The sequence below is a fragment of the Prinia subflava genome, chromosome 21 (assembly GCF_021018805.1).
Source record: "Prinia subflava isolate CZ2003 ecotype Zambia chromosome 21, Cam_Psub_1.2, whole genome shotgun sequence".
NCBI lineage: Eukaryota > Metazoa > Chordata > Aves > Passeriformes > Cisticolidae > Prinia > Prinia subflava.
In genome coordinates, this window is record NC_086267.1 from 5,708,981 (window position 1) to 5,722,482 (window position 13,502).

The 13,502-nt window shown below is 43.6% G+C and overlaps 1 protein-coding gene across 4 annotated transcripts in view; it reads right to left on the reverse strand.

Moving 5' to 3' along the window:
* Positions 1–13,502, reverse strand: part of MIB2 (MIB E3 ubiquitin protein ligase 2) — a 46,167-nt gene that overhangs the window by 14,819 nt on the left and 17,846 nt on the right. For 2 of the 4 annotated variants that reach the window (XM_063417311.1, XM_063417312.1), the window contains exons 4-9: positions 9,244–9,350; positions 6,716–6,910; positions 4,566–4,708; positions 2,528–2,635; positions 1,397–1,501; positions 565–727 (exon numbers count right to left, since the gene is read on the reverse strand). In XM_063417311.1, coding sequence (XP_063273381.1) covers positions 565–727; positions 1,397–1,501; positions 2,528–2,635; positions 4,566–4,708; positions 6,716–6,910; positions 9,244–9,350 — 821 coding nt within the window. Of the gene's footprint in view, positions 1–564; positions 728–1,396; positions 1,502–2,527; positions 2,636–4,565; positions 4,709–6,715; positions 6,911–9,243; positions 9,351–9,608; positions 9,819–13,502 lie in introns of those variants that run through there. The other 2 variants (XM_063417314.1, XM_063417313.1) reach the window with 2 other exon arrangements.

Sequence of the window (13,502 nt, forward strand, 5' to 3'; positions counted from 1 at the left end):
CTATTTTCCTGTTACCCCAGCATTTCCCAGTCCTAAATTCTGCATTTTCCTGTTAATCCCAGCATTTCCAAGCCCCACATTTTCCATTTTCCTATTGAAGTCAGCTTTGCTTGGCCAGTAAGGCACAGCAAAGTTTTATTCTCTATTTTCCTATTAATCCCAGCATTTCCCAGTCCTAAATTCTGCATTTTCCTGTTATTCCAGCACTTCCAAGTCCCACATTTTGCATTTTCCTATTGAAGTCAGCTTTGCTTGGCCAGTAAGGCACAGCAAAGTTTTATTCTCTATTTTCCTGTTAATCCCAGCATTTCCCAGTCAAAATTTTATTCTCTATTTTCCTGTTAATCTCAGCATTTCCCAGCCCTAAATTCTGCATTTTCCTGTTAACCCCAGCTTTTCCAAGCCCCACATTTTCCATTTTCCTATTGAAGTCAGCTTTGCTTGGCCAGTAAGGCACGGCCAGACTTCAGCTCTCCATCCAGGGAAGAACATTTGGATTTTCCCACCATGCAAAGAGCTGGATCCAAGAGCTCCCAGCCCCTGGGGATGAGGTTTGTCCCTCACTTTTGGGTTCCTTGGCGCTCTCTGTGGTCATCAGGTTGGCCTCCTCCTCCCTCTGGTAGGCTGTCAGGCAGGCAGGGTTGAAGGTCCAGGACTGTCCCCCCACTGACACCCGCAGATCTCCGTCCCCATAGACCTTGATCACCTTCCCAATGTGCCCCAGGGTCTGTAATAAGGAGAAAAGAGGATTTTTTTTCCCCCTCCCAAAGCTGCAGTTCCCAGACCCAAAGCCAGGGTGTTTTTTTGTTTTTTGGGTTTTTTTTTCATAAGCTGCAGCTCCTGCTGTGTGAAAAGAAGCACTGGACAAGTGACACACTCGCAGACAGCTCCCACTTCGAGGACACCAGAGGGTTCTCACCAGTTTCTCTCTTACTGGTTTGCCATTAGGGTTTTCCCAGACACACTGGGAATGGTGGGGAGGGAGGTGCTGATAAGAACTGATCAAGCTGGGACTGGGGACGGTTTCCTCTGGGCTTTATCTGCTCCTGGAGGAACCTGAGTCCCATTTTTTAACCACACTGGGCTGATTTTTCCACCTCCCTGCCTCATTCCAGAGAATCAGGGAGGGCGTAAGAGGACTTTGGTGTTGGAAACCTCTCACGTGAGTTGGTGGCAGCCAAATCCTTTTTTGTCAGATTCCCCCTTGTCCCGTTTGGGTGCCGTGGACACGACGGCGTCACCGAGAGCCACCGGCACCAGGGGCTGGGCAGGGGCTTCCCAGCAGAATTCCAGCAGGAATTCTGGAGGGATCCAAGCCCGTGTATAAGTGCTGAGGGCTTGGGGAAGCTCAGGAGGTTACTGGGCTGTCCTGGAACTGGAACTGGCGCGCACTCACAGGTGCCATCTCATCTGTCCACTCCCCATGACCAGGTTGGAACCGCTTCACTGTTTCCATATCATCTATCACCCGGACCACATCACCAACCCAAAACGTGTTGAGCTACAAGAAAAAGAAAGTCATAAGCTTTTGGGGGATGAAGCAGCACACACACACACACACAGAGACAAAAAATTAACAGTGATCAGCCCCTCCGCCCCGCTCCCAAAATCCCAACAAACAAGACACCCACTGAGTCAAAAAACAGCATTGCAAAACATAAATGCAACTACCAAGAAAGCTGCAAAATAAACACAGTCCAATTCTCTTCTAAGCCACGTGCACTTTTAAGTAGAGAAATAATTTGGAACAGGCAGTTTCCTAACTTCTTTTGCTCCAAATAGTTTATAATTAATACCAGATAAAGCATGGAAGTTTTCTTGGTCCATCTCCTCGCTACACCTGGCTTGGCACTGGAGATTTTAATTCACTCTGATAAGGAAGTTAAATCTGTTTGTTATTTAAAACAGAAAAGGGAAACCAAGGTTTATCTGTGCTGGTAATTTGCCAGATGCTCCCTCTGATCACTGAGATAGGAAGGGAGCAGTGTCAAAACACTTTTCAGAGCAGACTAATTTTGTGCAAAACAGTCTGACACTGCATTTTCCACCGGTATTGGGAGTTTTTAGCATTGTGACCTTGCTCAGGTCAGGATTTTGTGGTCTTCCAGCAGCTTCTTCTATACCTAATTATCTCTATTTCTAATCATCCACTTCTCAAAGTCCTCAAACCTCTGGGGAAGGCCAGAGCTGTGAGCTTTAGAAACGCAGCCACAAAATTAAAAGGGCTGGATTAAAGACTTGGAAGAAATCAGAGAGAAGCGAGACAAAGATGCAAAAAGGAACAACGTGGAGACACAAAACAAGGAAGAACAAAAACAAATCAAAGGGAAATTATGTGGGGAAAAGGTTCATCACAAGGGCAAGGCAGCTGCAGAAGGAGGGCCTGGAAGCTGAAATGAAGAAATTGAGTTTACCTTAAGGACTTACAAATGCAAAAGTTCATAAAACAGGATTGTGTTTAGAAGAGCAGGGTGTTCCTCCAGCACCTGCTGGGGACACAGCAGCTCCAACCATTCCCAGCACCTACCTTGGTCAGGGCTCCAGGGTGGAAGGTCCAGCGGGTGTCACTGTTGAACTGGACCCTCACGTCCCCTCTGTCCGTGATCCTGTGCACGGTCCCTGTCTGGCCAATGAACTTTGGAGCAAAAAAAAAGGGAGGGGAAAAGCCCTAAATGAATCACGTTGTTTAATAGTGGGGAAAGAAGGTATAGATGGCTAAATTATCCAGTATTTCCCATCCACAGTGCTCCCAAACCTTTATTCTACTTTATTCTACTTTTTTATTTCTATTTTTCCACTAAGCCCAGCATTTCCCAGTCCTAAATTCTGCATTTTCCCATTAATCCCAGCATTTCCAAGTCCTAAATTCCTTTAAGTCCTAAATTCTGTATTTTCCCATTAATCCCAGCATTTCCAAGTCCTAAATTCCTTTGAGTCCTAAATTCTGTATTTTCCTGCTAATTCCAGCATTTCCCAATCCTAAATTCTGTATTTTCCCATTAATCCCAGCATTTCCAAGTCCTAAATTCCTTTGAGTCCTAAATTCTGTATTTTCCTGCTAATTCCAGCATTTCCCAATCCTAAATTCTGTATTTTCCCATTAATCCCAGCATTTCCAAGTCCTAAATTCCTTTAAGTCCTAAATTCTGTATTTTCCTGCTAATTCCAGCATTTCCCAATCCTAAATTCTGTATTTTCCCATTAATCCCAGCATTTCCAAGTCCTAAATTCCTTTAAGTCCTAAATTCTGTATTTTCCTGCTAATTCCAGCATTTCCCAATCCTAAATTCTGTATTTTCCCATTAATCCCAGCATTTCCAAGTCCTAAATTCCTTTAAGTCCTAAATTCTGTATTTTCCTGCTAATTCCAGCATTTCCCAATCCTAAATTCTGTATTTTCCAGTTAATCCCAGCATTTCCAACGCTTGCATGAGATGCAAACATTGTTTTTCTACAAAAAGGAGGGGAAAGGCTCCTCTAAAAGCTCCTCTGAAAGAGCAGCACAATGAGGGAGGAGGGGGATAGGAATATAAAGTACAGAAATGCTTGAAAATGCAGCACAAATTGTCCTCCTTCCAAATGACAGAGGTGGGCAGGGAATCCAGTGTTGTTCTGCATTATAAAACAGCAGCAAGGCAAACTCTGAGAGGGGAAAAAGGGGCAAGGCATTTTTTTTTTACACAAAACAAAATATAATTGTGTGGTGCAGCATTCTAGATCTGCTGTTCTGGCAGGTCCTGAGCAGCTCATGGTTTATAAGGAGGTAAAAAAAGCCAATTTCTGAGGTGACAGGAGGGTCCTGTTTCTCTGTTTAATATCCCTCTCTACTCCTGTGTTCCCCAAAAATAGGAATTCAGGAGCACAGAGGTTTAATAACCCAGAACAGACACAAAAACATCCAAAATCTACAGCTTTGGGGGTGTATTCCTGAGCTGGAATAAAAAAATTACAGAGTTTGCCATGACATTTTAAAGCCTGATTTCAAAAAGTCTGCTCACCTACAGGGCAGGTCTGGCCAGGATAGATATTTAACATATTTTGATAGTTTTATAGCATTTATTCAAGCTATTTACAGTGATAGGTGCCATTTCTGTCTTTATTTCCTCTACTCTCCGGGGTTTTTTAAAACAACAGGTGACAGCAGACTGATGGCTCTTCAATTTAAAGCTCCAAAAATATGATATGGGCTGAGAAATTTTAGCCCTGGCCAAGGACAAGGCCCAGTGTTGATAAAACACATAACTTTAATTACCAGTAATGCACAGCACAAAAGAAGCCAAACAAGGAATGCATCCAGAACACCAAAGGAAAGATCCGTGGCTCATTTAAAAACAAACAAATCAGCTATTATTTTTATTTTTTTGCTTCCAAGACTTTTGCAGGGATCCACGAGGCCAACAGAACCTAAAAATAATTCTGACTTCAGCGTCCTATCACTAAAAAACAATCTGTATTTGTGATTCAGTTCAACTTTAAGGTCACACCAAGACATTCTGGTAACTTCCTGAGCAGTGCAGAAGGAGGGAGAGGCTGGAATTGCAGCCAGGGAGAATCCAGGGATGTACCTCAGCCATTTTGGGATTCCAGCCTCCGTGGCCCTCCTGCATCTCCCGCAGGATGTCGATGTCCAGCAGGCACTTCACCTTGTCCCCGTGCTGGAAGGGATGTCTGTCTGTGCTCTCCTTCCTCTGCAGCTCAGCTGGTTTCCCTGGGGACAACAAGGACACCACCCACGGGCTGTCACACACCTTGGGTGCCTCATTGGGTTCCTTACCAGGGTTAAAATTAACATTAATTTGGGCAGAATGGTGCAAACCCTTTTCATGCCCCATACATTCTCACACACCTTGGGTGCCTCATTGGGTTCCTTACCAGGGTTGAAAACTAACATTAATTTGGGCAGAATGGTGCAAAACCCTTTTCATGCCCCATACACTCTCACACACCTTGGGTGCCTCATTGGGTTCCTTACCAGGGTTGAAAATTAACATTAATTTGGGTAGAATGGTGCAAACCCCTTTTCATGCCCCATACACTCTCACACACCTTGGGTGCCCCACTGGCTTCTTTACAAGGGTTAAAATTAACATTAATTTGAGCAGAATGGTGCAAACCCCTTTTCATGCCCCACACACCTTGGGTGCCTCACTGGCTTCTTTACAAGGGTTAAAATTAACATTAATTTGAGCAGAATGGTGCAAAACCCTTTTCATGCCCCATACACTCTCACACACCTTGGGTGCCTCACTGGCTTCTTTACAAAGGCTGAAAATTAACATTAATTTGGGCAGAATGGTGCAAACCCCTTTTCATGCCCCATACACTCTCACCTCACCTTGGGTGCCTCACTGGCTTCTTTACAAGGGTTAAAATTAACATTAATTTGGGCAGAATGGTGCAAATCCTTTTTCATGCCCCATACACTCTCACACACCTTGGGTGCCTCATTGGGTTCCTTACCAGGGTTGAAAATTAACATTAATTTGAGCAGAATGGTGCAAAACCCTTTTCATGCCCCATACACTCTCACACACCTCACCTTGGGTGCCTCACTGGCTTCTTTACCAGGGTTGAAAATTAACATTAATTTGGGCAGAATGGTGCAAACCCTTTTCATGCCCCATACACTCTATAGGGTAGCAGAGAAATCAGTAGGATTTAACACTAATTAGGTATTAATGAAACATAAGCAGCTCTAACAAGACCCGTTTTGTCTCCCTGCAGAGCAGGGAATGCCTCTCAGGCCGTGGCAGACACCAGGAGCTGTTCTTAGCAATCCACTCACCCACATCTGCTGTTCAGACACACCCACACAGCACCCAAAATTAGTTCTCCCCTCCACAGGCAGGCACAGAATCCACTCTGAGGAGTTCCTTACCCTTCCCATGCAGCCATACCCCTGGAATTAAGCTCCTCATCCAACCCTTTCCTCCCCTCATGCTCTTGCCATGCTGCTCAGGGAGAGAAAAGTCTGAGAAAGACTGATAAAAGCCTGCCTGGAAAGTTTTATCTGAAAAGTCTGATTAAAAAAACCCTGATTTTGCTGCTGCAAACACAGGAACAGACCCCTCTGTTTTCCTTCAAGATGGTCCCTGCACCTCATTAAAAGAAAAACAACCCCTAAATTACACCAGGGTAAAAAAAAAGCTTCAAATTCAAAAGCACAAGGAGTTTCCTTGGATTTAAGAGGAAAGGGGGATTGCAGCAAGTTGCCAGTACAGACATCACCTTTTCCCATCACTTTTTCTAATTTTTGGCTGTTCCATTCTCCAAAGTCTCTCTTTGGTCACATTCCCCTTTTAAACACGCTTTTGGCTCCACCAGGAGAGTGTTTGCTCTCTAAAAGCACAGTGAACAACAGCTTGCCTGAAGAATGAAAAGCTTTGGATTAACAAATGTAACAAAAGTGAGAGAAGTTTGATTCTCTGTAACAGAGTGGGGATTTCCTGTATTTCCAGCAGAAGTTGTATTCCTCGGGATACAACTGTGGGTTTTACCACTGAGAGGCCAAACTGTTCCATGAACCACTCTGAGATCAAGCAGTGAGCTCACACACAACCCAAATCCTCTCAAATGATGCTCATTCTGTGGAACTTTAAAAAACCTGGAGGTGTTTTTTTGTCTTCCAAACAAAAAACGGCTTCAGCGCCAACGGCCGCGTGAATCACAACTCCTCAACAAAGACCTCACTCAGCACAGATCTGTCTTTACCCACCTAATTTTGGGAGGTGCTCCTTGTAGTAGAAGCCCCCAGAAGCCTCCACAGTACATTTGAGGTCCACCTTTCCCTTGTGGCCCACCCTGTAGACGTTGGTGGTCCCGTCTGCCCAGGTGACGCTGGCGACGCTGCGGCCGGTCTCCACGTCCCAGCCCCGGATATCGACCACGCGGCCTGTCTTACCCTCGCCCCCTGAGGGGAGAAAAAGGGGAAAATCAGGAAAACTGGATAGTGAGACAACTCATTTTGATCAATTAGGAGGGAATCTCTGTGTTAAATTTGCTGAAAGGCAGCGAGCTGTTTATTTTGGAGTGATTCTGTGGGGGATTGCTGGTGTGCAGGGGCATGGCCTGGTTAGGGACACACACGTGGCGTCACGGCACCACGCTGTGGCAACAAAAAAACCTCAGCAGTGCTGCAAAACCCACCCAGGGTCTCTAAATCTCTCCCCAACACCATCCATGGGGGAACATCAAACAAACATTGTTTTCTTCAAGCAAGGAGCAGCTGGGAGAATGCAGAACAGGAGGATGGAGGTGTGGAGGTGAACCTGGCTGGGACGAGCTGTGATCCAAGAGACAACACTCAGCCTTGTGGGTTTGCAGATTCCCAACCCCACAGCCACTCTGTGGTGGCCTCGGGCAAGTCCCAGCAGCTCCCCAGGACTTCCCCAAACAGGGACAGCAGCATCTGTCTCACTGAGGAACTTCTGATTGTCTGAAATCTAACAGCTTGAAGGAGCTGAATTCCTCACTCATCAGCACATCCAAAAAATCACAATACAAACCCTGGGGTTTGGTGACAGTTCTACCAAAACCAGAGACCAGCTGAGGGGTGGATTTAGGGCTCCTCTCACTGCTCCTGCCCAGGGAGCTGCTTTCAGGTCAGAACCACCGTAAGCAACTCAAGTCTCAGACATGTAAATGCTGCTCTGATCTCAAAGGGATGGATAAGCTGTATTGAGCATAAGCTGCTTTTGCTCTCAGACCCTGCAAGGACCCATGTCCTCCACGGAACTCTGCAATAAATGGCAGAGTCAACTCTGGAAACCTTTGAACTTTTGACTTAATTCTTCAGGGGTAAAAGGAGCTGTAAACATCACAGTGTGTGTGCAGGGCTCTGGGACAAACAGGCAGGAAAGCTCCCTCAGCCCTGGAGCACCACACAGAAATTGCCATCAGTGACCTGGGGACAGGTATTACACCCCAAAAGCAGCTTTAAAAAAGGCATTTTTGTCCCACTGCATTTTCAGCCTGAAGGTTTCAATTCCTACAGAAAGCAGGAACCACTCTCCAGTAACCAGAGTCCTTCATTAGTGCACCATGTGAAACCCTCCACAGAGAGAATTTCTCCTCACTGTTCTTAAAAGTATCCAAAAAAGGACATTCCACAGGAGTCCAAAAGAAAATGGATACTGTACACAAAGTCAGATAAACTTTCCACTATCAATTAAAGCTTTTTCAAGAAGAGAGGAGTCTTTATTTTCTTGTAACATGGTGTGCATTTACAATTTCACACAAGAACTTCCAGGATGGTTCCCAATGGTTTTCACATCTGTGAGAGAGGAGCAGCAAAACTTCCTCCCCACACCCTGGACATGGTTTATGTCACAGGTATGAGACAAAAAATGCAAGAAAAGAATAAGTATTAATTACTCTAAAAAACAGGCACCTGCATCACCTGAACAACTGCCCTAGAAGCTGCTGCTCAGCACGCGGATTTTCAACCAGCAATTTGCAAAAATAAAAGAATATTGTATGTACATATACATATAAAACCCTCAAATGGTGTTCTACAGGACATCCCTATATATATATATATTTATTTACATGAAACTCAAATGGTGTTCTACAGGACATCCCTATATATATATATAAAACCCTTAAATGGTGTTCTACAGGACATCCACATATATATATATATATATTTATTTACATGAAACTCAAATGATGTTCTGTAGGACATCCATATATATATATATATTTATATGAAACTCAAATGGTGTTCTACAGGACATCCCTATATATATATATAAAACCCTTAAATGGTGTTCTACAGGACATCCACACACATATATATATATATATTTATTTACATGAAACTCAAATGATGTTCTGTAGGACATCCAGATATATATATATATATTTATATGAAACTCAAATGGTGTTCTACAGGACATCCCTATATATATATAAAACCCTTAAATGGTGTTCTACAGGACATCCACATATATATATATATATATTTATTTACATGAAACTCAAATGATGTTCTGTAGGACATCCATATATATATATATTTATATGAAACTCAAATGGTGTTCTACAGGACATCTATATATATTTATATTTATATTTATATTTATATTTATATTTATATTTATATTTATATTTATATTTATATTTATATTTATATTTATATTTATATTTATATTTATATTTATATTTATACTTATATTTATATTTATATTTATATTTATATGAAACTCAAACAGTGTTCTACAGGACACCCCAAAAGCAGCTTACCATCCTGGTTACCCCACTCCCAGTCAGGCCCACGGACCACTTTAGCCCCCTGGAAAGTCCCTTTTAATGTGATGCGAGTCAGATTCTGTCGAGGGCTCACGAGGACCCTGGAAAAACAAAATCAGAGAAAACAAATGAATTGGTTGTTGTTATAAACACTGACAAAGCTCTGTTCCAGCTGAGGGCTGTCACATCAGGGCCATCCTTCGCTTTAGGGGTTTTTTTAGGGTTTTTTGGACGTTAAAGCAGAAAATCAGAGCAGTTCACACCAGCAGTGCTGAGGCTGGAGCATCCCCAGGCTCTCCCAGAGCTTCCCCCCTGCCCTGCACAGAGCCCCAGCACAGGGAAAGGAACAAGGTACCTACGTGATGGTGAACAGGGGGTCTGATGTCCTGTTAAAGCAGCTCCCAATTCCCATAATGTCACAGCAGCCCCTCTGCTGGCTCTGTGCGCGCTGTCCCCGGGCTGCCACAAAGCCTTCTCATGAAGCCACCAAACCCCACGGGGACCTGCCAGGCTGCTCGGGCAGGGTACAATCCCCTTTTCTAGGTGACTGCAAAAGTGCCCCAATCCATTCCCCCGGAGCCAGACAGGCTCTTGGCAGCTGCCAGCCCAGACAGAGCAACCCGAGTTCAGCAGCTGCTCCACGGGGCAAGGGGAGGGGAATCTTCCTGAGGGTAGGGCTGACCTCAGAGCACTGCATTTATTTTCCATCTAATACCTCCAGAGGGAAGGTGGAGACTCAGGAGGATAAAAAGCTTATGCTTGAACTTACTGTTTACTTATCCAGCAAATGCTTAAGTCTTTTCTTAACCTGTTACCAGACCTCCCCCGCCTGTGGTTTACAACCTCGTGTGCTTCAAAAGAGGGAGAGATTATTTATGATTATGTCTTGTCTTATAATCACTGAATGTTCATTAATTAGCCAGGCTGAAGCTCAACAGGAGGAAGATGAAGGCCTTTTATTTGGAGGGTTGAGATTTTGTCTGGTTTAAGCACCATCAAGGCTGGATATTGTTATGAAAGAAGATAATGGCAGTGGAGGGAAAAGCTCAGCTATAAAGAGCCACTGCTCAGCATTCATTTTATTCCACTGTGTCAGGCTCTACAGACAGGCTTGAAAAACCAGCATGGATTTGGGTACAGCCTCTGAAACAGCTTAGATGTTTTCACTGCATTTTGTTCAATGTTTTTCTAATAATTTATCAAGATGTCTGAGCCAAGCCCTGAGACACAGTGATAAAAATATAATTCTCTCTTCCAAACCCTTCTCTCACAGGGATGGGAATCAATGCAAGGATTCTTAGTGATAGCAAAATAAAGCACTGAGCTGAGCTTAAGATGTTTAAATAGCAAAATATCCACCACTCATTCTATTCTTAGCAGAAGTTCCCTTTTTGGATTATCATGTAACAGTAGTCATTCCCCAGCTCAACACTCTCACATTAACCTGCCACTTCCTCTGAAATTTGTGGATGGGGACCAAAAAAACCAAAGCTCATCAATTTAGAAAGCTGAGAAGAAGAAAATTTTTCTTAAAGAATGAAAATGTGAGGAAGTCCATCTCCAGTCCTGCTGAAATGCTGGGGGCACCCACCAGAACTGGCCTCCCCAAAATCCTGACCCTGCTTTAAACCATTGCTGAACACCAAAGAGTGAGGCAAGCACCAGATGTCCTCAGCCAATGATCCTTATCAAGGTTTTCATCTAATTCAGTGTTTTACTCCAAATAGTGGATAACAACCAAAGTTACCCAGCGTGATGCAAAAATACCCCCGGGATGAATTTAATCACTGCCTTTAATAACGCCGTTAATTATGACAGCACAAGTCTGCAGCCATTTCTGCCCTACAAATCCCAAGGATATTAAATTACTGCAGAGCCCAGAAAGGCTTGGGAGCATGTGCTGCACAGAATTGAAGCTGTGGCTCCCTCCAGCATGCTGGGAACCATTCCCTGGGGATGTGCTCAAGTTTCTCTGAGCTGCTCATTTGGCTTTTGACATCCCTGAGAATTCTGCTGCAGCATCTGGAACAGCAGCATCACCCCTGCTTTAAAGAGAGGGATGGGTGATCCAAATCTGGAGAAATTGAAACAAATTTTTAATTTGCAGCAGCAGGCCAGAGCTCCTTCACACCAGGCATGGCTGATGAGTTTTGTGGGATTTTTCTGCTGCAGAAGGTTCTTATCTGAAGAAATAAACAGTGAAGGGGACTGGGAAGCAGAAGAGATGGTCACCCTGTAAGGTGGCAGGCCACAAATATCACACAAATCCCTTCAGAAAGGCACAGCTCAAAATCAGATTTTCAACTCGTGGGAGACACAAACCCTGCCAGGACACACAGAGATCCAGCTCCAGAAGAGCCAACATGAAGATCCTGCAGGAACTACAGGCAAAAGTGACCTCAGTGCAAGAAATTCCAGGTTTTCTAATCCCCCCAGCAAAGCCTTTCCTGAAGCTTTTCCAGCAAAGGATAAAGGAAGGCAGTTCTGACAGATGGCTGCTGGCTGCTCAAGCAGGAACCAGACTAAGACAAGGACACTGGAGAGGGATCAGGATCACACAAACCTATTTCAGGAACTGTCTTTACCCAGATTTTTTCCTTTTCAATCCTCTCCTTCCTTGACAAAACCAGCTGTATCTTTAAAACACATCTTTGTAAGTAAAAGCTGTGGGTTTTTGGTAACCCCCAAAGGAACTCGGATCAAATCCTGCTCTGGAAAGCCCCAAGGAAGGTTTCAGTCCAAGGATACTACATGGGAACTAAAAAGGTTCTTGCAGACAGTTTTTCACAACTGTGCTCTCAGAGATGTTCATCCAGAGCATTTAAAAGCAGAATATTGCACTGAGAAGATGCAGAAACACCACTGAGCACACAGAGTGAAAATGTCTTGTTGTCCTCCAAACATCATTATCATCCTCCAAATATCATTATCAGTTCAAAACCCGGGCTAAAGCTGGTTCAGGGAAGGTTTCTCTTGCTTGCAGTTTTGATCATGTAATTCCAGAGAAGATAAAGATGAAATCTGTCATTGAAGCACAATCCCTGTTCTAGAAATCAAACAGAATAATCCAAATTACACAAGGGAAGCCCTGGTATGGTGATACACCTTGATGTTCATGTTTGTGGTTTTTTAAGGAGGTATAAGAAAATTATCTGGCAAATCATGGTGGGTTTTTTTCCTAGACTAAAATCATACAAATTCATTAACAGATAAAAAATAATAAATTCATATCAATAAATTAATCTGATTCAAAATATTCCTCAGCCAAATTTCTTAGCTGAAACTACCACTGTATAAATAACACCTGTTGAGGAGGTTACCATGTAAATAAACCTGCATCCCTTTATTGCCCAGTAATCAAACACCCAGCAGTTGTCCCTCAGCTGCTGGGTTAGTTTAGCTCTCAGCAGAAGCAGCCACAGATGGAGTTGGATTATTGAAGCTGCCTTGAATGGGTCTGCACTGCACAGACCTAAATCAGAGCACGCACTTGTTCCTGGATCTGGTTTCCAAACCCAGCTGGTAACTCCACCAGACAGAGCTGGTTTGAGAATTACAGATGAAAATAACTGCAATTTCTGTTTTGACTACAGGATAAAACACAATGGGAGAAAATATTTGTATTTCTTGTGCTTGATTACACAAAACATTTCCCTGTGTAGCTCGCTGGCTGCTCCAGCTCCATTGTTTGCCAGGAAAAAAAACCAAACCAGAGCTTGTGAAAACTACTGAGGTTCTGATTTATTGATGAGAAAAGGCTAGAAAACAGCCTGGGTAAAATGCTCCACATCTGAAATTCAACTCAGCCCCAGCCCTGAGCAGGTGATCCAAGCAAAATGTTGGTGCTGCATGGGAATGTAACAACATTCATATTTTGTATGAAATTATCTCAGGTTTGATTATTTGCAGAAATCACCAGAGTGTGCCTGGCTTTTCCAGCCCTAATATAAACTTGATGAGCTTTGCTTTGCTGCCCTGCTCACAGACACTGATTTATCTTCCAATTACTAAGCACACATTCAGCAAATGGGTACAACAACTCTGAAAAAAGCTCCTCAGTAAAACTGAGCTATTCCACCCTCTTAAGCCAAGAATGAGAGCCTCTCCCACAACAGCCATAAAATTCAAACCAAACAAGGCCAATAAAAAATAACAAATTGGGAGGTCAGGAAGAGATTATCTCAAACAGCAAAATTAAAAAAAAAATATCAGCACTTCCCATCACCTCAAGTTCAAACTCAGGTCATTTTAAG